The sequence below is a fragment of the Onychomys torridus genome, chromosome 4, assembly GCF_903995425.1.
Source record: "Onychomys torridus chromosome 4, mOncTor1.1, whole genome shotgun sequence".
Lineage (NCBI taxonomy): Eukaryota > Metazoa > Chordata > Mammalia > Rodentia > Cricetidae > Onychomys > Onychomys torridus.
Window position 1 is genome coordinate 149605973 of NC_050446.1, and position 23885 is coordinate 149629857.

Here is a 23885-nt window from a genome sequence, read left to right on the forward strand (position 1 = left end):
TAGAAAGAATGAAAAGTTCAGGGTTGGGGATTTAGCTCAGTGGTAGAGTGCTTGCGCAAGGCCGAGTTCGGTCCTCTGCTCTGGAAAAAAAAAAAAAATGAAAAGTTCAACTAACCTCCCTAAAACAGTTAGCAGGGCCCAGTCATGAAAGTCACCTTAAAAATCTACCCTGTGAGGACAACAGAAAAGCCAGAGGTTTGGGGTGGAACCTAGCTTTCCTAGATAGCTAAGAAGCAAAAATCAGCTAAATAGTCAATTCTAGGTTGTTTTCTATCAACTGTTACTGTTAACTATTTAGAGTAGCTATTAATTTGAACAACTGAATCCATTTTTAACAGAAGCTTCCACATACCAGAAAATGACCCACTTCACTAAAGGTGTTATTGCTCCATTTCACTAGCTATGAACTCTTACATAAAGCATGCCTCCAGTACACATGCCTTTTCTGTCTCTTGCCTAATGGAAAGTGCTGTGTGGCTAAGGATCATGATGGCTGACAAAGCATGAAACAGGCAGCTGAAAACCTCAAGGTCTGTGCATTGTGACTCCTTCCAGCAGGTGAGAGGCCCAGAGTGGAGAATAGGCCTGGTCTCCAGGCAGGAAGCAAACGTCTTTGCTCCGCCAGTTCTAACCTCCCATCAGAAGACAACAGTATTCCACAGATGTCAACTCTAACACAGTAGGTTCTGTGAACCTGAACTTCAATTCTATACTGGCAGCAGAATGTGTTCCACAACCCACAGCTTAATCTTGTTAGGAAAATATGGCCAATTCCTTAAGTAACCAGGATTCCTAATTTTTCTTGGGCTACCATCCAGAATGTTAATTTAACAATGGGATAGTGATCAACAATTTTTATTAATACAAATGTGTTTTTGTGAGGATGGAGAGATAACGCAGCAGTTAAGAGCACTTACTGCCCTTGCAGAGGATACAGATTCAGTTCTCGGCACCCACACAGTGGCTCACAACCATGTGTAATAACAGTTCCAGGGGATCTGATGTCTCTTCTGACCTCTGCAAGCACTACATGCACATGGTGTACATACACTCAGGCACACACACATACATATAAAATAAATGAATGTCTTAGAAAACTAAAAACAAAATAATGTGTTTTCATATAAATTTACATTTGGTAAACTAGATTAATAATAATAAATATAATAATTATCTTTTATTCAAGTCTATTTTATTAGTGTTTTTCACAGACTGGAAAACACACAGGGATTGACCAATCAAAGGAATTGAGAAGCTCCTTACTGGCTGGGATCCATTTCTGGCACTTGTCACAGAAGTAAGACAGCTGCTCCTCCATCCACGATACATCTCCTTCATCGCTGTTGAGGGAATCCCCACTCTGGTCATGAGATAAGTCCACAGATGCCTGATCCTCTGATTCGACAATCAAGAGAGTCTCTCCCTCCACCTCACCTTCCTCCAGCCCTTCCGAGGTAGACGTTCTTGTGGCTTCATCATCATGCCGACTCAGCAGTGCACCCAGGTGGATGTTACTCTCCATCATTCCCTGCTCACAAGCTCTCCTAAGCTGACAGGGACTGCTGCAAGACTCTCCAGACAACTTCAGAAAAGCATCTGCCCACGAGTACTGAATCCACACAGAACAGACTTAAAAGAAGTGATTTGGAAGACAGGATCCACTGTCCTTTATTTAATAAAGTTTAAATGGACAGATCTCACTAGCTAGTCTCTATGGACACACATACTCATGCACATACCCACTTATACATACACTAACCCAGGGCTACCCCACCAATTTTTCACAAAGTCAAGTGTTTGGAGATCCTTTTTTTAACATCTTCTCTCTTTCTGCTTCAAGTTGCTTAGTCAAAATAATCTGTTCTCCCAAAAGACGAATGTTTTCTTTTTTCTGATTTTGCCTCTCAATGTCTCTGATTACTCCGTCACGAAGCCTCTAAAAACATAAGAAGCAGATTTTAGTTACCCCCTGAACAGGTGGCTCCCATCCTGTGCCTCCAAATCTAAATAACAGCACCACCAAAATACACTCAAAATGTTCCGATTTCAAATACCCAATTACAATTTTAACTTCTGTACAATGTACATAAAGAAACCACCAAGTAAATCTGGTAATGTGTTATGTTAATACTGAATTGACTGCTTACCACATTGTAAGAATCCCTGAACACAGAAAACTTAAATAGGAATTAATGAAATATAAAAAAACTAGCACTATGTTGAATTTTATAAATTTAATTGCTAAGTAATACTTTTTTTTTTTTTTTTTTTTGGTTTTTCGAGACAGAGTTTCTCTGTGTAGCTTTGGTGCCTGTCTTGGATCTCACTCTGTAGACCAGGCTGGCCTCGAACTCACAGAGGATCTGCCTGGCTCTGCCTTCAGAATGCTGGGATTAAAGGTGTGCTCCACCACCACCTGGCTCTAAGAGATACTTTTAAAATGTGATGAGTTAGTACAGCAAAACTGTGAACTACCTTCCTATAAGCAGTTACCTGAGACAGACAATAAATGTCAAGAGAATAAAAGACAGTAAGAATGTGAGAAAATAAAGGACTTCTATCATGAAAAGGCAGAAATACAAAATTCCCAATCAATTACAATTAGAAAGAAAAAAAAAAGGACAATTACCAGTGAAAAAAGTAAGTTCCTCAACGGTCATTACCTTGGTAAATACTAAAAACAATCTCAGAATGTGAACCTGGTGCCTAAGATGAAATTTAAAATGCCCATTCAGTTACTATTATGAATATTTTATAGTTTGTAGCTCACAAGAGTACATTTTTAACAGAAGCTTCATGAGATTTTTTTTTTTCACTTTAAAAACTTGAATTCTACTTATGTATATGGGTGTTCTATCTACAAGTAATGCCAATACAGTGCCTGTAGGGGTAGAAGAACGTGTCCAATACCCTGGAACTGGAGTTACAAATGATTGTGAGCTACCACATGGGTGTTGGGAATCAAACCCAGGTCCTCTGCAAGAGCAGCTAGTCCTCATAACCACTGAAGCATCTCTCCAGTCCCTATATATATTTTTTTTAATTATTTTTTTTAAATGTGGAGCTGAGGATCGAACCCAGGGCCTTGCGCTTGCTAACAAGCACTCTACCACTGAGCTAAATCCCCAACCCCTCTATATCTTTTTAAGAGTATCTTTCTATGTAATCCTGACTTTCCTGGAACTCCCTATGTAGACCAGGCTGACCTCAAATGCAGAGATCTGCCTGCCACTCATCTTTATTTTTAAAGACTGGCCTAAGAAAGAATTGGAATCAACCTAGCTGTCCACCAACAAATTAATGGATAATGAAAATTTGATGTGTGTGCGCGTGCACATGTGCACAAGTGCACATGCATACACACACACACACACACACACACACACACACACCAGAATACTACTCAGCTCTAAAGAAAATTAAAGTTAAAAAATTGTAGGAAAATGATAGAATGTATAATATTGAGCAAGGTCATATAATCACAAAGAAAGAAATCTCATATGCAGAATCTAGCCAATGATATTTGTATATATACAAACAAATGCACATGTGGGTATAGTATAATCTGATGGAAAGAGAACAAGAAAAGCTATAAGGGGATGAGGAAGGAATGAGTGGTAATAGACATGCGTTTTTTATTTATTTGTTTGTTTGTTTGTTCATTTATTTGGGGGGGGTATTTTTGAGACAGGGTTTCTCTGTGTAGCTCTGCGCCTTTTCTGGAATTCATTCTGTAGCCCAGGCTGGCCTCGAACTCACAGAGATCCACCTGGCTCTGCCTCCCAAGTGCTGGGATTAAAGGCGTGCGCCACCACTGCCCGGCTTAGACACATGTTACAAAAGAGAATATAAGCTAAATGTTTTTCTAGTTCCAATTCTGTCATGGATTTTTTGGGTTTGGTGGCAAGTGCGTAAAATATATTTGATATCGAAAGTATACAATTTAATGTGAAGCTCCACAGCTTCTGTTCTGAATGCCTACTCTTAACTGTATAGAAGGGCTGGAGAGATGATGGTTCAGGGCTTAAGTGCGCTTGCTCTTGCAAATGACCTGAATTCAATTTCCATGGCAGCTCACAAGTATCTGTAACTCAGTCCAAAGGGACGTGATGCCCTCTTCTGACCTCCATGGGATCAGGCATGAATGTAGTGCTCATACGTACAGGCAAACTTTCATAAATATAAAACAATAAAATAAATTTAAAAAACTTAAAAACTATAGTAGTTCATTGAGCTGTACAGTCTTTGAGTCTCATTAACTTTAGTGTGTGATGTTTTTTATTTATTTGCAAGGGTTTTTTGTTGTTATTTTTACAATAAAGTTTATTTAATTAAAAAAAAAAAAAAAGACTCACCTAGTACTTGCTGAGCCTCTTCCAGGTCTATAGCTTCATTTGCTACACAAGGGAGTTAGGAAATTTAAGAGTACAGGGCTCAGGTCCAGCATGGTGGTACACATCTTTAGTTCCAGGCCAAGTAAAACTACATAGGGGAACTTTGTCTCAAAATAAAATAAAACCTTAAAAGAAGAAAAAAATTGCCTGGATGGACACTTAACTGAAATTCAATTTTTGTTTTGTTTGAGATGAGTTCTTGTAATTAGCCCAAGTTGACCACAAAGTCAAGATCTCCTGCCTTAGCCTCCCAAGTACTGGCTCAACCTTCTTAAAACCCCAGGTCTTCTTGTCAGTGTTCTCATACCAAGATACAGCACAAAATCCTTCAATACTTATCTCCCAGCTCCAGCCCTCCTTTTGGAGGACATGAGCCTGTGCTAAGATCTTCATCTCCACCCACCATTCCTACCTTCCTCCAAGTGACTGCCTCACACCTCTAACTCCCACTTGCCACACTAACCTAAGATCTTTTATCCAGGTTAGCTTTATGTCAACTTGACCTAAGCAAGAGCCATTTGGGAAGAGGGAACCTCAATCTAAAAAATGCCTCAGTGGTGGTGCATGCCTATAATCCCAGCACTTGGGAGGTAGAGGCAGGCGGATCTCTGTGAGTTGGAGGCCAGCCTGGTCTACAGAGTGAGTTCTAGAACAGGCTCCAAAGCCACAGAGAGAAATCCTATCTTGAAAAAAACAAAAACAAAAACAAAAACAAACAAACAATAACAAAATGCCCATACAAGACTGGCCTGTGGGCAAGTCTATTGTGGAATATTCCTTTACACTGTGAATATATGTCACTGTGACTAGTTTAATAAAGAAGCTGACTGGCCTATAGCTAGGCAGGATAAGGTTACAACCACACTGAGGACCCTGGGAAGAAGAGGGGCGGGGTCTGAGGAGACACCACGATACACAGAGCAAAAAGGATGGGAAGTATGTACAGAAGGTAAACGAGTCTCAGGGCAGCACACAGATTAATAGAAATGGGTTAATTTAAGTTATAAGAGCTAGATGAAAATAAGCCTAAGCTACCAGCTGATCATTTATAATTAATATTAAGTCTCTGTGTGGTTTTTTGGGGGGAGGCTGGCGGGACAGAAAAGTCCGCCTACAATCTATGGCACATTTTCTTGATTAATGGTTGATGTGGGAGGGCCTGTCACATTGTGGGTGGTGTCACTCTTAGGCAGATGGTCCTGGGTGTCTAAGAAAACAAATTCAACAAGCCAAGAGCAAGCTAGTGAGCAGTATCTCTCCATAGCCTCTGTGTCAGCTCCTCTCCCAGGTTCCTGGGCTGTTTGAGTCTCTGTCCTCACTTCCATCGGTGATCAACTGTGATACAAAACTGTAAACTGAAATAAACCTTTTCCTCCCCAAGTTCCTTGTGGTCAAGGTGTTTTATCACAGCAATAGAAACCCTAAGAGAGAAATTGGTATCAGAAGTGAGGTATTACTATGTTAGATCTGATTGTATTTGAGGGAGGGAGGTTGAGATGGCACCTGAACATGGGCTGTAAAAGTTGCTGAGTGATCAGAGTTCAGTAGGTTGTTCTCTGGGATCTTTGAAGATAAGAATGTTGATGGAATTGCAAATGGTGGAGGCCAGCTTGTAAAATTAAAGAGGGAAGTTTTGAAAGTCCTTTAAAGATTATATGAAGGCTGTGTGACATTTTGAAATGAGAATATATGGTTCTAATAAGCTGGGGTTTAAGAATCAGCTGTGATTAGGAAGATACCAGCACCACTGAAGTACACTTATACTGGGACAATTTACAAGGGTTGACTGCAGCTGAGAAATCAGCTCTGATTAACAGACCAGGATCAGTGAGGTAAAATCTTCAGAGAAGTATTTCCTCAGGGTAGGCACACAGAAGCTGTGGTCCAAAGGGGGCCAGGACTATGTACCTTGGTGATGTGTAAGTCTCCCAGGCCTTAGTCAAAGTTGAAGCCGCAAGGATCATGGAGAGAAGTTATGCTTGCACCACATTTCAGGGTCAGAGTCTCTAAAGAGAGTCTCTAAAGAGAGCCCTGAAGAGGTTATTGGGAGCTGTACAGCCCAGTTGCAGGGCAGACCCCAATATTTTAGAGATGCCAATATCATTGAATAATCACCAAGAACAGCAACTGCTGTGGAGTAGAGCCAGCCTGAGCTTAGAAGGCCAGTTTCATGGGCTATAGATGACAGAGCTGGAGAAACGACAAGGCCCCTCAGAGCCCAAAAGGATGGTGAACGGGTCCCAGATGTCAAGCACTGAACTTTTTACACTAATGTTTCTGGTTTTGCTTTGTTCAGAATGAAACTGTGCCCTGGTTCTTCCCTACTGGAGTAAGAAAATATTTAACTTATTTTTTATATTACAAGAGTCCACAATTAAGAGACTTTGGATATTTTAGAGAAGGCTGAACTCTGAATGAGACCTTTGATGTTTCAAAGAGTCTGAACTTGGGCCAGAAATGGTGGTACATGACTTGAATCCCAGCACTCAAAAGGCAGAGAAAAAGGCAGAGACAGGCAGATCTCATGAGTGAGCAGCCAGCTTAGTCTACAAAATGAGTTCCAAGACAAGACAATTTAGCAGTGGTTCTTAACCTGTGGGTTGCAACGCTTTTGGGTGGAAAGACCCTTTCAGAGGGGTCATTTAATACCACCAGAAAACACAAATATTTACACTGCAATTCCTAACAGTAGCAAGACTACAGTTACGAAGTAGCAACAAAAATAATTGTATGGCTGCAGTCACCACAACATGAGGAACTGTATTAAAGGGTCACAGAATTAGAAAGGCTGAGAACCACTGATTTAGAGAGACCCTGTGTCATAAGGGAGGAAGGGAGGGAAAGATGGGAATTAATTTAGAGAACGCCTCCTAAGACTGGCCTGAGGTAAATCTATGGGATATTATCTTAATAAATGATTGATATAAGAAGGCCCAGCCCATTGTGGGTGATGTCACTCCTGGACAGGTGGTCCTATCCATGGACACATGGTCCTGAATGTACTGAGCAAGACAGGAGCAAGCAAGCCAGTGAGCAGCATTCTTTCCTGCTTCAGTTCCTACTTCCAGGTTCCTGCCTCAGCTTCTTTCGATGATGGACTTTGATATGAAACTGTAAACTGAAGTAAATCCTTTCCTCCCTAAATTGCTGTTGGTCATGGTGTTTAATCCCAGTAATAGAAACCCTAACTAAGCTCTTTGCTCACCCAATTCTCACATCTGGTGCTGTGATTCCTGCAGAATCACTAACATCCTCAACTTACCATAGGACTACACCCAGAAAAACTCTTAAGAAACTGAAAATAACAAAGTCAAAAGGTATACTGAGCCCACCAAACCCAGGACTCAGCAGCACACTCTCCTGCAGCTCCCTGGGGACTGTGGCTTGTTCAGCATCTTGAAAGAATCCTACCATTTATCCCCAGCCTGGGAAAATACCCAAATTCACCAGTCAAAGAAAGTTTCACTAAATCCAAACCATACTGCTTTCTGTTGCCACAGTCAAAACCAGGTTGAACTGTCTGTAAGTTAGGGACCATCTGTACTGCGTTCCTACTAAGTAGCTTAAAGACATTGTATGTAAAGTGAAAAACCGCCATGCCTGGTGTGGGGTAGAAAGAAAACAAGTCATTATTTCATTGATTGCTGCCTTGAAGTTTTCAACACATCCACCAAACCAGTCCTTCCTTCCTCGATGTTAGACAGTAAGTTGCTAATGAATATCTAAAGGAGAGGCTATTTGCTCAGTCTTCCTATCACTAACTTCCACAAAATACCTAAATCTTTCTGTTCTTCCACATTTCCATTCTTAACCCTGTTTCATTAAAGCCCTTGGCATAGTTTTGGAACATAGCTGAGTCTCCATGCTCCCAGAGATCTGGTTTCATTGGTCTGGTCACATTGTAAAAATTCCTCAGGAACATGGCTAGAGACAAAGCTCTAATTCCAACCTACTGTCTTCAAAACACACCAGGATGATACAGACATCCTGTTCTATCGGCCAAGTTTAATCAGCACCACCATCTTTTCCTTTTCCTCCTAAGAAGGAAGTTTCTTGCTTCTACTCTAAGATATCCCTATGGTACAAGACTTTAACCCCAAATCTCTAATCTCATGTGCCTCTAAATCAGTGCTTATCCCACCCTGCTCCTCAAAATTCTTCGGACATTTCAAGATTCCTCTCCGCTTTCTAGATTGTGAATACCGAAGTCAATGGGGCTGCTCACTCTTGATCCTTTTAGTTCATTACTCTGCCTTTGGCACATCCGGTTCAAGCCAAATACCTGTCAAGGTGCTGCCTGAAAGGCCAAAAACCAAATACTGGCCTGCAGACCGTAGCTCCGTTGTAAGAAAAAAAAAAAAAAAGAACAGACTCTAGAGAGGCCATCATAAACTATGTGTTCTCAATGCGCCGAGTGCACTAACCACTGCAAACTTGAATGAGAACATAACGAGACCGTCGCAGACCAACAACAAGTCAGATATACCCCCGAAATAAAAAGCATCAAAAGAAAACGTGGAGGGTGTTTTTTTTGTTTTGTTTTGTTTTGAATCGCTTTCGGAACCGACTTTCTATAGCAGACTGTTCATTTACGCAAAAAATTACAGAACTCTCAAGTTGCCTTGGTCAAAGGCACCGGGGGTGTGCTGGGAGCGAGCCGCGTTATCTCGGGATTTAATGACTCCTGGGTATTGCTGTGTGGGCTGTGGCGCTCCCGGGGCCTCGTGCTCGCCCTACCAGCGCTCTACCTCAGGGCTACACCCCAGCCCCGAGGCTTCCGCCCTGGCCTCAGGCCTCGTGGCTGGGGAGAGGAGTCAGAAACCCGAACGCGCGCGCCCTTGAAGCCCGCCCGGGCCGCCACGCGCGCGGGGACCGCTGCGGGCTCCGCGCTCCGGAAGGCGCGGTCACGTGACACCGACCTGCCGGTCCTGCCGCTGCTTCAGATGCACGCCGGCCACCGTGGCCGCCGTCAGCAGCACCGAGAGGCCCAGCACCGCCTTCGAACTCCTCGACATTCCCGCTCTGGGCCGCGGACTCGCCCCTGCTCACGTTCCCGCTGCCGCCGTCGCCGCCGCCGCTGCGGCAACGGGCCAGGCTCGACCCCTCGAGCGCAGAGCCGTCGCAAGGGCTCTGTCGTCGCCAGGCTCGAGCAATCGAGCGCCGAGCGTAGCCCCTGCCCAACTTCGCTCCGCTGCTTTCAGCGGGGGCCCTGCGGCAGGGGGTTCCTCGTTTGGGGACCGCCTCCACCAGGAAGTCGTTGTGCTAGGCAGCTTTGGAGACGCGTGGGTCTGGTTGGGAAGTACTTGTGGAGTTTGTGCGGAGGACAGCTCTACGCTATGGGGCGACTGATCAGACCCTGAATTTTCTCACAATCTAAAGCTGGGTGGTTGGTTTCTTGTTATGCAGCGCAGACTGGCCTCAAACTCAAACTGGCCTCAATCCTTCTGTCTCAGCCTCCACTACACGTCGCCTACTCACAACTCCAGTTGGGAAATGCGCTGGGTCAGGCAAGGACCCGGAAATGTGTAGCTGGTTTGTCTTTGATTCCCTTGAAGCCTGCCAGAAAGGCAAGATCCTTATGTCATACTAACCAGGAAAATTAAGAGACTAGAGTAGTTCACAAGAAGCTAAGGATGGTGTCATTTGCACTTCCCCCTCAAATTAAAAAGAGGCTTGGCTTCCCAGAACTTTTAAGTATTTAACCGAGCTGCTGATGAAGAACTGGGTATCACTAAATCACTCCTACCCACAAAAATACATATTCAAAGCTTCTTCATTGAAAGCAGCCATAGACAATGTTGATAGGGCTAATACAGCTTTTCCCAGGGCTTCTCCAACATTCACCTTGGTTCAAAATACATACCTTTAATCCCAGCAGAGGTAGGTGGATCTCTGTGAGTTCAAGGCCAGCCTGGTTTACAGAGCAAGTTCCAGGACCGCCAGGGCTACACAGAGGAAACTCCATTTTGAAAAACAAAAACAAACAAACAAAAAGTTGTATTCAAAGTGCAGTGTAAACCAATGTTTATCAACCAAAGCAAAATGTTTTGTATAATTATTATTATTTAAGTTAGTGCCTGAGTGACTACATGCCATCAGACACTGAAAAACAATGTATTTACTTTTGAAGTTTCTACTAAATAAGTTTTCTTGTTTTCTCTTTTATGCCAAGACCTTCCAGAGAAAGCATCACTGATGAACACATTCTTTTACCGTGTCAGCTAACTCCTGTTTGAGGTACATCAGAAATGCTAGGAGTGCATGTGACAGGGCATGACAGTGCAGGGGTTCTTCTGTCTTTTATTCTTGCTGAGGGCATTTTAGGGTTAACTAGAATTTATTCTCCTTGATGGAGAATCCTGTGGAAAGTTACCCAACTCTATTCTAGGAACCCAAGGTCAAGATGCCCCAACTAACTAATCTTAGCTTCTGTTAAACTGCTTGCTTGCACAAAACCTCCCCATGAAGTTGCCATGTGAGACACCAGAATGTGGTTTCACCTTTAAAAAACCCCTTACCCTAAACACTGAGTACTGCACTTGGGTCTCAAATACCTAAGTGCAATCACAGCCGGCTGGAATAAAGATATTTTATTCCTCTCAGTTACCTATCAACTGCGTCTCTGGTCTTCTCTGATGGGCTCCCCATAACAGGCTCATCCCAGGAACCATATGCCTCAGAGGAGGGAAAGCTATAGGTAACAATGAACTTTCTTTACAACTGTGGTCAACAAGAAAGAAGGTGGAAGAGACTACCCAAACATCATCAGGGCTCTCTATTTTGGAGTAACAGGACTCACAGATTCTAAGTACTGACACCCAAGGACAAAATTGTAGTTTAAGGATAAGAAACAATAGCCTTTTCAACAAATGGTGCTGAGAAAAACTGGATATCCATATGTAGGTATCTCATCTACCAAGCATCCTGGCCCAGCAACATAGCACACTGTAATGTGTCAGTTGGTCCTTCATGGTTATGAGGCTCTCTGGCAGCTGTGACTTGCTACACTGTCTAGCATCATGAGAAAGGATTGCAAGAAAACATTAAAATTCAAAATTGGAACTGGGTGTTTAGCTCACTACTAGGTGCCAAGGCAGTTGCTTCCCTACTGAGCAGATGTCACTCAGATGTCACAGTATCACGAAGTCCAAAAATGTTAAGTGGAAACATCCTAAGTTAGATACCTTCTGTACATGATTTGACAAAGTTATTTCAGATTCAAAATTCACTCACAGCATTAGAAAACAATGTCAATTTTTTCGAAGTTAATAAAAGGAAAGAGTTGTTAAATCCTTTAAATATAAATATACTTAAAAGTTATCTACCATTGCTTATGTAAGCACTGACTTCAGTTGACATACAATACTCTTTGTTGGCTAACACATGGAGCAGCTGGAACTCTCTGTACTCCCTAATCCAGCAAGTGATTCACAGAGCCAGCAGAGCTGCATGCATATATCCTTAAAAGACAAGATATGGTATGCACGCCTTTAATCCCAGCACTTAGGAGGCAGAGGAAAGGAGAATCTGAGTGTAAAGCCAGCCTGCTCAACATAGTGAGCTCTAGGACAGCCAGGACTACTGACCCTGTCCCAAAATAAGTGAATAAGTAAATGTAAACAAATTTTAAAAGATAGATAAGGGATGAATAGATGGATCAGTGCTTAAGAACAATGCTTGTGGGGCTGGAGAGATGATGCAGCAGTTAGTTATGGTGCATGAACTTGTTCATGCAGAAGACCGAGGTTCACTTCCCAACACCACCCATGTTGGCTCACATCTATATATAATTCCAGTTCTAGGGTATTCAACATCTTCTGGTTTCCATCTTCTGCATTATGTGGTACACAGCGATGCATGCACACAAAAGACCCACACACAAAATAATAAAATAAAATAATTTTTAAAAAAGAACAATGCCTGTTCTTCCAGAGGACCCACATTCACAAAAATACATGCAGGCAAAAATACCCATACATATAAAATAAAATAATAATTAAAAAAATTAAAGATAGACAAATGTGCACCAAACACAAAAGTAAATGTTAAATTATTTAATAATGTAAATTAAATATTAGATGTATACCACCCAAACATCTATCAGCAGGAAAAGGGACAGGGAAGCTGTGGGATTGTCATATAGGCAAATACTAAGCAGTCTTAAGAAACAATTAATTCAAGCCGGGCGGTGGTAGCACACTCGGAAGGCAGAGCCAGGTGGCTCTCTGTAAGTTCGAGGCCAGCCTGGTCTACAGAGTGAGATCCAGGACAGGCACCAAAACTACACAGAGAAACCACATCTCAGGGGAAAAAAAGAAACAATTAATTCACTTTAATCCCTGCACTTGGGAGGCAGAGGCAGAGGTAGTCAGATCTCTGTGAGTTCAAGGCTAGCCTGGTCTACATAGTGAGTTACAGAACAGCCAAGGCTACATGGAGAAACTGTGGGGAGAGAGAGAGAGAGAGAGAGAGAGAGAGAGAGAGAGAGAGAGAGAGAGAGAGAAAGAAAGAAAGAAAAATTCCTCTTATACAAAGAGATTCACAGGAGAATTTACAGACCTAATAATGCAAAGTGCAAGAATCCAGACACAAAAAACTGTATCTGCATACATTCTTCTCCAGAAGAGGCTATGGTAGGGACCATGTTGGGGTCAGGAGAGGATATATCTTACAGGAAAAATGGGAGAGGAGCCCTCAGGGATGCTGATATAATTCAGTCTCTTCATCTGGGTTATTGGTACTGGCTGTGTGCAAAATATGATCCAGTGGTGCCCTTAGGCTATGTGCATATGTCCAAATCTTGTATAAAAGTAGGAATAGTAAAAAGTGGCTTTTTGATTCCTTTTTTTTTTTTTTGAAATTTAAACAAAATTCACATTTTATTTAGATTGAAATAAACTGTACAAAATTGATCTTATTCACCAAAAATAACAGTAATATGTTCTGTATTATTTAGATAAACCACAAAACATTTATTTTTGTAAGCTTTGCTTATAAATCAAGATGAGGCAGTAGACAGACATACTCATGTAGAAAGACTGAAGAAAACAGACAAGCCGGTAGTTGCCTGCATGGATGGCCTTTGTCTGTCTTCATCATGAAGCAGAAGTGAATTTACCTGTGAAAAAGCTTATGAAAATGTGGGCTCAACAAAGGAATGTAAACAGCAACAACCAAATGGGGAGCAACAGTGCCTGGCTCTGCCATTCACTTGTTCCTTTGAGGTCCTTCCATGCTGACAGAACTCCACTGAAACCTGCTGGCTGAGCTCATAAACTCTGTGACTGTTCATCACAGGTGGATGTTGGTTGCTCTGTTGCTTTTGCAGTACTGAGGCATGACCTTACACACGCTAGACAAGTGCTCCACTAAGCTATATCCCAGCCCTTGTTTTTTTGAGACAGAGTCTCACTATGTAGCCCAGGCTGGCCTAAAGCTTGTGATCCTCATGCTTCTGCCTTTCAAGTGCTGCTACCATAAATTTTAAACACCCATAACTCCTACAAGTCAAAAGTCAATGATATACTTCATCGTAACACATTATAAAATGTATCTCTCATAAAATTCATTTTCCGAAGACCCGATAACTCAACAGCTGACAACTGGGTCCACAATGATAAAGTTATATCTAAAATGACTAACTAAAGCAATTCCAGAGTGCCACTAGCAGGGAGGCATTCTGGCACTCCCAATGCCAACTTCTGCAAGAACAGACAGATACTGAAAGCATGAGAGTTCAAATGGGGGCCATTTAACTATGTGGATTACCAACAGCTAATGATGCATTTACCTGGAGGTCTAGCCGCAAGGTATACAGTGATTAACTGGCCTACTATACCTACGGCTTTTCTTCCAAACAGCAAACGTAAGACATTTTAAAAATCTTTTAGGTATTTTCAATGGTTTCTGAATTATTTGTAGGAAGCTCTGGTTTATTTGTATAGAGTTTGATGTATGTGCCCACCAGATCATGTTTTATATCGAAATTTATGTTAAGCAAAGCCAAATACTTGACCTCTGGTCTGTCCAAGTGTTCCGCAAATATGCCTTGAGTCGCTTTCGCCCATTTTCATAGCGCTCGTTCTCAACTTTCATCACAGGGAGAATACATAGGACCTTCAGCAAGGCATAGACATTGGGAAAAAACTTGGTGTCAGGAAGATGGAGGGCTTCATAAATGGTGGATGGGAGGTCAATATCTTTCCCTCTGTGTTTCCACTTGATTCTCCAACAGTGAAGCTCGGCTTCAAGCGTGTCAGGATTGGACAGGTCACTTCTGTACATTTCAGCATGGAGCTCTTCTGAGGTGTTGAATTTGAGCTGCCCCATCACTGAGGGTACCAGAGATAGGCATTTCAGAGCTTTGAGGTGCTGTTCAGAGAATATGTCTTTAAGTTCCTGAATAATGTGCTCCACTGTTGGAACACTGAGGCTGTCTTTATAGTAATTCTCCGAGGTTAGCTGAGGTTCCAGGTTACCTTGCTGGGGCCTCCGGAATTTCCCTGGGAATTTCATTTGAATGTCAAGTTTGGTTGCTAAATTTGTGGCTTCCTCAAACCAAAACTCATGATAAACTTCAATATTTTCCATCACTTCGTTAAGTGAATGCAGGACTGCAGTCAAGCTACCGGCTACAAAGTAGACATCAGAAGTTTGTCCCTGGAGATTCTACAAAGTAGATATCAGAAGTTTGTGCCTGGAGATTCTACAAAGTAGACATCAGAAGTTTGTGCCTGGAGATTCTACAAAGTAGACATCAGAAGTTTGTCCCTGGAGATTCTACAAAGTAGACATCAGAAGTTTGTCCCTGGAGATTCTTCCCAATGTGTAGATAACACATTTTTAAGAACAACAATGGTAACAATGAAATCAAAATCTGTCACTGCACTACAGAGTACTAATGCTCGTCCGTCCGGCTATTGAGTTATTCCACCTAATGTTTGTGTCGCTATTTATGCCATGGAAACATAAGACAAGCAAGCGCCTGTAGGAGATCCACTAAGATTTCAAAGGCGTCATGCCTGCCTGTCCACTGGGAATGGCAGATTTCCGTCAGCTCTTTACCCCGCTCTTCACTGCTCTGAAAAAGAACAGAAATTACATTGTCAAGTTCTAAAAGCAGCTGTGGTGATCGGTGGAAAAAAGAACAGACTTCCTCAATCGTTCCTAAAGCCATGGATACTCCTATCACAGGGACAGACTTCGCCAACCATGAATTTAAGGCACAGGAAGAGCAGAGTGTGTAGACAACCTGGGGGTATTTTTCTAAAAATCTCGAAGCGACAACTTTCATTTTGGAAGAAAATCCACTGGACACAATGTAAGCCTGACCATGACAATACTCCACATTCAATCCACATTTCTCAGCTAAAGTGTGAAATTTCACAGCCAAAATTTCTGCGTCAGCTTCATAGGGCAGGAAGCCCACAAACTCTTCTCAGGTTATGAGCTTCATCGACAAACCTCACCAGCATGGGCAAGTGCTCTTCTCCTGCTATGTCCACCACATTGTCTGTGATGATGGAAAAGAAGTGTGTCTCTCAGTTCCCTGAGCGTCTCCTCCCGAATGCAGCTCTCACAGCTCTCCAGCATCTGTCTCTGCTGCGCTTTGGAGCAGAATAACATGTTCACCGCTGTGGTCTCAAAGCGCTTCCACAGGACCTCCTCTCCAGAGCTGATTCGGCACTCCAGGAGCGCCTGAAAGTTATCTGGAGCAAAGAGGTCTTTTGGGATCTCATCCGCCTCGTGCCCATCCAAGGGTATGTTCTGCTTTCCCATGAGAATCAGAATCTCAAAGAATGACTTGAGATACTCTTTGTTCTCCTTCTCTTCAAGGGTCAAAGGTAACACGTTTCCATTCTGCTGGTTCCCTGCTTCTGCACTGGGGTTCTGAGCATTGCTGTTAGCTTCCTGTTCTTGTTCAGAAGTTTCCTCGATTTTTTTTCTGTTTCAGTGACCTGATTTCATCTTCACTCAATTCTTTTATTCGTTTTCTGTGTCGGCTATGTGGATTGTTCAAATGACTGGTGAGATCAAATATTGTTGGTATTGCATTATCTCGAAGAACTGTACGATAAGGGCTAGTTCTACAGATCATAGAGGTCTCAAAGTGTTTGGCACATAGTCGATAATGCTTATTTAGTTGATCAGGTGTTCTATCTTCTAAGTCTGCTCTCCTACAATTCTCAACCCACTTCTGGCATCTGGCCGGGTCCCAAGGGAACCTGAAGAAGGCCAGGTCCGACTGCGTGCTCTTCCGTGTGCAGTTGGGGGCTGTGCAGAAGTTCAGCATGGTCGCGTGGCCACTGGCTGGTCCAGCCCTCCCCTCCCCTCCTCGTCAGGGCATCACAGCCGCCCCGCCCCGTGGGGCCAGCTCCCCAAAGCCACAAGTGGAAGAGGGGCTCGGCTTTTTGATTCTTATGCATACATAGCCCCCTTCCAAAAAAGTTGTTTTCTTTTCCTCTCTGATGACTATTAAGAACTGAAGAATGGTCATTAAGATGACTCAGGGGGAAAAGGTAAAGTGCAAGCCTTGTGACCTGAGTTTGATCTCTGGAACCCAGGTAAAAGTAGAAGGGAAAAATGACTCCACAATGTTGTCCTCTGACTTCTACAGAGGTACTGTGGCATGTGTGTTATGGGGAGCCCACCAGAGATGACCACCAGATATTCAGGTATTTGGGACCCACGTATAGTGCTGAGGGTTTAGAGAAAGGGGTTTATGTAGGCAAAAAGACACATTTTACTGTCTCACTGGGCAGTTGCAAAGGGAGGTTTTGTGCAAGCAAGCAGTTTAACAGAAGCTAAGCTAAGTTAGTTGAGGCATCTTAATCTCGAGTTCCTAGGGTAATTTTCCATTGGCCTTCCCAATAAGGAGATTAAATTCTAGTCAAACTTAAAATGGCCTCTGTAGTAGGCTTTCTTTTGGGTCACCAACCAGCTCTCAAATCATGACATGGACATTTATTATTAGTTAAGAATGTTTGACCTTATCTTATTCTTGTTTCTTCCTGGCTCTTATAACTTAATTTAACCTGTTTTTCTTCATCTACATTTTGCCTTAGGGCCTTTTACCTTTCTTTCATTCTATACATCCTACTCCATGTTTGGCTGGCTGGTGACTGCCTGGCTGGTTTGCCCCAGGCATCTCTCTCTCTTTCCTTTCATTCTCTTCTCCCTCTCTGTAGCCTAGATTCCTCCTCCTACTTATTTTCTCTGCCCACCATCCCCCCATCCCTCCTCTGCCTAGCTATTGGCCATTCAGTTTTCATTAGACCAATCAGGTGCCTTAGGCAGGCAAAGTAGCACATCTTTACAGAATTAAACAAATGCAACATAAACAAATGTAACACACCTTTGCATAGTTAAAGTAATATTCTACAACAGGCCTCAACAAGAATACAAGGTGGAGAGAGGACTGCCTTATAAATATGCATGTCATCCTTGCACAGAGGTCATGCAAATCTTGTCTGTACTATGCCAACACTCATATATGTGCTGCTGAAGTGAGCATGTGAATGCTTTTTCGCACTTCCTTACTTCTGGCACTATAAGGAGCATCAGGCCTATATGCTTCCTGCCCTAGTGTGCCACTTCTCCAAGGATCCAAGAAGGGCATTGGAAACCAAGATCTAAGCCTAGGTATGCTGGTTGCTTCTGAAGGACTGTCTCTGTAATACAGAGGGGGGCCCAGCAAGAAACCACCAAACAAAGTCACTATGTGTAGAGAAAAGTAGTTTATTATTAAGGGCAAAACAGCCAGGCTGCCTCAGAAAGTGCAGTAACAGCTGCAAAAGTTTGTTGGGTTTTATGTGGGTAGATAACAGGGGGAGGCAGCTCGGAAGCGGGAACAGCCAGGAGGCAGGGCATGGGGCTCTGCCAGACAGAGGAGGTACTGAGGGTTGAAGTTAGGAATGTCCAGCCAGCCATGAAGGGCTTCCAAGAAACATTTTAGATTTCTGATTGATTTCTAGTCAAATCCAGCCCAGGTGGGACCTGCGCTGTAACCCTAAAACATTGCCATCAGCACCGCCCTTTTGGGACCCACTTTGAGACTTAACAGTCTTATTTAGGCCTTTTTATCTCACAGAGGGAAACAATATACACACTAACTTGTGTATGTACCAGTATTTCTTCTATGGTATCTCCATGCAACCATCTGAATTTATAGACAGTAAAGCATAAGTTGTTCTCACATCCCCATCTCTAGGCCCTTACTACTTACTTATCTGTAAACTCTGGCTCCAGCAAGTGAATGTTTTAATCACTTTTTATTTTATTCCTCTGATAAGATGCCACAATCAAGGCAATTTAGGAAATTTATAAAGAAAGAGTTTATTTATTATAGGGGACTTTCTCACAGTTTCAGAGAGTTAGAGTTTACCAGGTGGTGGTGGCATACACCTTTAATCCCAGCATTCAGGAGGCAGAGGCAGGCAGATCTCCTGAGCTTGAGGCCAGCCTGGTCTCCAAAGCAAGTTCCAGGAAAGGCAGAAAGCTACACAGAGAAACCCTGTTTCAAAAAAAACCGGGAGAGAGAGAGAGAGAGAGAGAGAGAGAGAGAGAGAGTTCATGATCATCATGGTAGGGAGCATGGGGGTAAGCAGGCAGTCAGGGTGCTGAGAGCTTACATCATCAGGTAACAAAACCATGAAGTAGGAAGAGAGCCAACTGGAAATGTCATGGCTTTTGAAACATCAAACTCCAAGCCCAGTGATACACTTCCACCAACAAGGCCACACCTCCCAATCCTTCCTAAACAGTTTCACTGACTAGGGATCAAGCATTCAAATACAGGAGCCTGTGGGGGCCATTCTTCTTCAAACAGCACGTCAAACAACTTGGCTATCCCCATCACCATCTACTACACAACTGTTAAGTCAGTATGTGTGGAGAGGAGTCTCAGGATTTTAATCTTCCACTCCATGGTAAAAATTGTATCAACTATCATGCTGGTTTCCATTGCTATTATTTTGTGATCCCATTCATTCTAAAGTTTTGTGACCCATATTCATTCTACAGTTACTGAGTGAGTATGGTCTCCCTACATCCTGCGTTGAGGTTTCTTCTTCTGTTTGTGAAACAGATCTTGTAGCTTGGACTCCTTCCTGCTAGCAACTCTTTTCTGCAAATGATGCAAACAGCATGCATCGACCCTATCTGTTACTCAGTACACATTTTTTTTTCCTAGACAGGGTTTCTCTGTGTAGCTTTGTGCCTTTCCTGGAACTCACTCGGTAGCCCAGGCTGGCCTCGAACTCACAGAGATCCCCCTGGCTCTGCCTCCCGAGTGCTGGGATTAAAGGCATGCGCCACCACCACCCGGCAGACCTTTTTTTTTGAGACAGGATTTCTCTGTGTATACTTAGCTGTCCTGGGACTCACTCTGTAGACCAGGCTGGCCTCGAACACAGAGATCCACCTGCCTCTGCCCACTGAGTGCTGGGATTAAAGGATTAAACATATTTTATATCTTAAATATATTTACACCTCTCTGCTGGATTTATCAGCTTGAAATGAATTTTTTCTTGTGGTCTTCAGGTCTGTCTTAGTTAGGGTTACTATTGCTGTGATAAAGCAACATGACCAAAACCAACTTGGGGAGGAGAGGGTTTATTTATCTTACACTACTGCATCCTTGTTCATTGTTGAAGGAAGTCAGGACAGGGGCCTCAAATAGGGCAGGAACCTGGAGGCAGGATCTGATGCAGAGGCCACAGAGGGGTGCTGCTTACTGGCTTGCTCAGCCTGCTTTCTTATAGAGTCCAGGACCACAAGTCAGTGGGGTGGCCCCACTCACAATAGGCTGGGCCCTCCCCCGTCAATCTCTAATTAAGAAAAGCCCCACAGACTTGCCTGCAGCCTGATCTCCTGGAGGAACTTTTTAAATTAAGGTTCCCTCCTCTCTAATGACTCGAGCTTATGTCAAGTTGACATAAAACTACCAGCACAAGGGCCAGAGATGAAAGAAGTCAGCAGATAGGGCCGCCTTGCTGCCTGTGTCTCTTTCTTTGTTTTGTTTGTTTTTGTTTTTCCAGACAGGGTTTCTCTGTGTAGCTTTGTGCCTTTCCTGGATCTCACTCTGTAGACCAGGCTGGCCTCGAACTCACAGAGATCCACCTGGCTCTACCTCCCGAGTGCTGGGATTAAAGGCGTGCGCCACCACCGCCCAGCCTGTGTCTTTTTCTTACTCAACTCTTGTTAGCTGTGTCATTCAATGCTGGTCAGTTTGTTTGTTTGTTTATTTGAAACTTAACACAAACTAGGGTTACCTGGAAAGAGGAAACCTCAAGCAAGAAAGTGACACCATAAGACCGGGCTGTAGGTAAGTCTGGGGACATTTTCTTGATTAATGATTGATGTGAGAAGGCCCAGCCGGATGTGGGCAGGTTGTATTTAAAAAAAAAAAAAACTGAGCAAGTTGATAAGAAGCCAGTTCCTCCAGGGCCTCAGCTTCAGTTCCCGTGTCCAGGTTCCTGCTTCTGCTTCTCCCTGAGTTCCCTCTAGGATTAGGACTTGTAAGCCAAATGAACCCTTTCCTCTGAGTTAGTTTTGGTCAGAACGTTTTATCACAGCATAGAAAGCTAACTAGGTCGACTTCCCTTACCATCAGTTTGTGATATTTAGGCTTCACTCCATGACCATAATCCCTGTTTACTTTTGTCTTACTCCTTTATTTAAATGGATCTGATGGCCATCCCCAGTGGTCTGAAGACATTTTGCCTTATTGCTCTCTTTTTTTGTGTGTTGAATTGATTTTGTGTACTGATACATTCTTATTCTCATCACATTTGCTTTTGTGCAAATTCTGTAAATGCTGCTGTTGTTACCATGGAGATCACATAAATTATCTAAGTTATATGATTTGAATTGATATACACAATTTGAGTCACAAAGATCCTACTCTTATAAAACTTTCCACTTTGTTATTGATATTAAAAATTATGACTTTATACAATTTAGCCAGGCATGGTGATGCATGCCTTTAACCCCAGCACCACAGAGGCAGAGGCAGGTGGATCTCTGTGAGTTTGAGGCCAGCCTGGTCTACAGAGTGAGTTTCAGGGTAGCTGGAGCTATATAGTGAGACCCTGTTTCAAACAAGCAAACAAACAAAAAAATTATGGCTTTATATAATTTTATTCTTATTAACATCAATTTATAGGTGTGTGATTTTTTAGACTTATTTATTTTATGTATATGAGTATTTTGCTTACATGTATGTATGTGTATCATGTGTGTGCCTGATGTCCGTGGAGGTTATAAGAGGGCTTCAGATCCCCTGAAACCAGAGTTAGGGATGATTGTAAGCCACTGTATGGATGCTCTTTAACCACCGAGGCATCTTTTTAGCCCCTGTATTTATTTTTAAATCCTGCCAAAAATTAAAAGGGGTGAGTAAACTAAGATTATAACTGACATTTTGTTTTATTGTTAGACAGGGTTTCATATAGTCCAGGCTAACCCTAAACTCATTATATACCTGAGAATGACATTGAACCGCTCATCTCCCTGCCTCTATATCCTGAGTGCTGAGATCCCAGGCATGAGCACCCCACACAGTCTTTTATCATCACCACCACCACCACCACCACCACCACCACCACCATCATCATTATTTGAGAGTATAATAATCTCTGTAGTAGAGCAAAGGCAGGGCTGACTAGATGATTCAGTGAGGAAGAACACTTGCTACTAAGCCTGATGTCCTGAGTCTGAGCCCCAGAACTGGCACAGTGGAGGGAGAGAACCAATGCCTGCAAATTGCCCTCTGACCTCCACATGTGTGCCATGGCTTGCTCAGTCACCCCTTACTCACATTTCTCTTTTTGAAATTTCAGGTATGCATGGTCAACAGTGATTTAAAAACATTAAGTAGAAAATGTTACAAATAAACAATTTATGGGTTTTTTAAATTTTATTTTTTACTTGAAGGAAATGACTCTCTCCTTATGTGATCCTGGGTGGCCAGGCTTGGCAGCAAGTACACTTAAGCCCTGTGCCTTCTCACCAGCCCCATTTCATGTTTTAAACTGCATACCATTCTGAGTAGTGTGAAACAGTCTCATATACAGGACCATGCTCCACCTGTGGAGAATGTGAATTAGCCCACTCAGGACTCACTGGGAGCTGTCTTTGGTATCAAATCCACTGTCACTACATTGCAATCCTGTGTTCGCCCAGCCTGCTTCATTTCATAAGGTGCCTGAAGAGCATCGACGCTAGGCTTGAGATGCATAGAGAGAAATCACAGAGTACTTCCTTAAGTGAAAAGAAGAACGTTCTTAGCTTAAAAAGAAAGAAGCATAGGAATGCTGAGGTTGCTCAGATCTACAGGAAGAACAAATCCGTCTGTGAAATTGGGAAATAAAAAGAAAGCTATGCTACTTTTGCACCCCAAGCCACCAAAACCACAACCGAGGTGTTTGGTAAGTGCTTAGTTATGATGGAAAGAGCATTGGCTTTAGATGTGACTGGGAAGAACACCAGATATAAGATATTTGGTTGCATTTGATTGCCAGCATAGACTGGGGCTTTTGAAGACATCCACAGCCCACTGAGAAGGAGGCAACTGTGAACTAGAAACTCCAACTACATGAAGAAAAAGAAAGGTGGGGTTGGTCAGATGGCATAGTGGGTAAAACACTTGCCATGCAAGCCTGATGGCCAGAGTCCAATCCCCAAAACACACACACACACACACACACACACACACACACACACACAGAGAGAGAGAGAGAGAGAGAGGAGAGAGAGAGAGAGAGAGAGAGAGAGAGAGAGAGAGAGAGAGAGAGAGTTAGTTAGTTAAGGTTTCTATTGCTGTGACAAAACACACCATGACCAAAAGCAACTTAGGGAGTGTCTGAGTTAGGGTTTCTATTGCTGCGAAGAGATACTATGACCACAGAAACTTTTTTTTTTTTTTTTGTGGAGCTGAGGATCGAACCCAGGGCCTTGCATTTGCTAGGCGAGCACTCTACCACTGAGCTAAATCCCCAATCCCCCTTATTTTTTTTAAACAATTTTTTTAAAGATTTATTTATTATGTATACAGTGTTCTGTCTGCATATATCCCTGCAGACCAGAAGAGGGCACCAGGTTTCATTAGAGATGGTTGTAAGCTACCATGTAGTTGCTGGGAATTGAACTCAGGACCTTTGGAAGAGCAAGCAGTGCTCTTAACCTCTGAGCCATCTCTCCAGCCCCAGAAACTCTTAAAAAGAAAACATCTCACTGGAGTGGTTCACAGTTTCAGAGGTTTAGTCCATTATTATGCATGGCAGCATGCAGGCAGACACAGTGCTGGAGAAGGAGCTGAGAGTCCTATATCTTGATCCACAGGCAACGGGAAGCAACTGCATACACTGAGCATAGCTTGAGCAAAGGAGACCTCGAAGCTCAACCCCACAGTAACACTTCCTCTATCTAACAAGCTCATACCTCTTAATAGTACCACTCCCTGTGAGCTTATGGGGACCAATTACATTCAAA

General features: G+C 42.9%; 2 protein-coding genes, 1 non-coding gene and 1 pseudogene across 3 annotated transcripts in view; all 4 read right to left on the reverse strand.

Annotated features, from left to right (window-relative positions):
- Positions 1–9431, reverse strand: part of LOC118582415 (cysteine-rich protein 2-binding protein) — a 42461-nt gene extending 33030 nt beyond the window's left edge. The window contains exons 1-2 of the mRNA XM_036185276.1: positions 9314–9431; positions 1264–1936 (exon numbers count right to left, since the gene is read on the reverse strand). Of these exons, the coding sequence (XP_036041169.1) occupies positions 1264–1525 (262 nt within the window). The 5' untranslated portion in view covers positions 1526–1936; positions 9314–9431. The remainder of the gene's footprint in view (positions 1–1263; positions 1937–9313) is intronic.
- Positions 1–9481, reverse strand: part of LOC118582416 (protein PET117 homolog, mitochondrial) — a 41818-nt gene extending 32337 nt beyond the window's left edge. Inside the window, exons 1-2 of the mRNA XM_036185277.1 lie at positions 9314–9481; positions 1264–1936 (exon numbers count right to left, since the gene is read on the reverse strand). Of these exons, the coding sequence (XP_036041170.1) occupies positions 1790–1936; positions 9314–9409 (243 nt within the window). The 5' untranslated portion in view covers positions 9410–9481 and the 3' untranslated portion in view covers positions 1264–1789. The remainder of the gene's footprint in view (positions 1–1263; positions 1937–9313) is intronic.
- Positions 9482–14280: 4799 nt separating this feature from the next.
- On the reverse strand, positions 14281–16686 carry LOC118583054 (annotated as a pseudogene).
- A 1114-nt stretch (positions 16687–17800) lies between these two features.
- Positions 17801–17907, reverse strand: LOC118583262. Its single transcript, XR_004944851.1, has one exon. It is a non-coding gene; the product is annotated as a U6 spliceosomal RNA (small nuclear RNA).
- Between the last annotated feature and the right edge of the window lie 5978 nt (positions 17908–23885).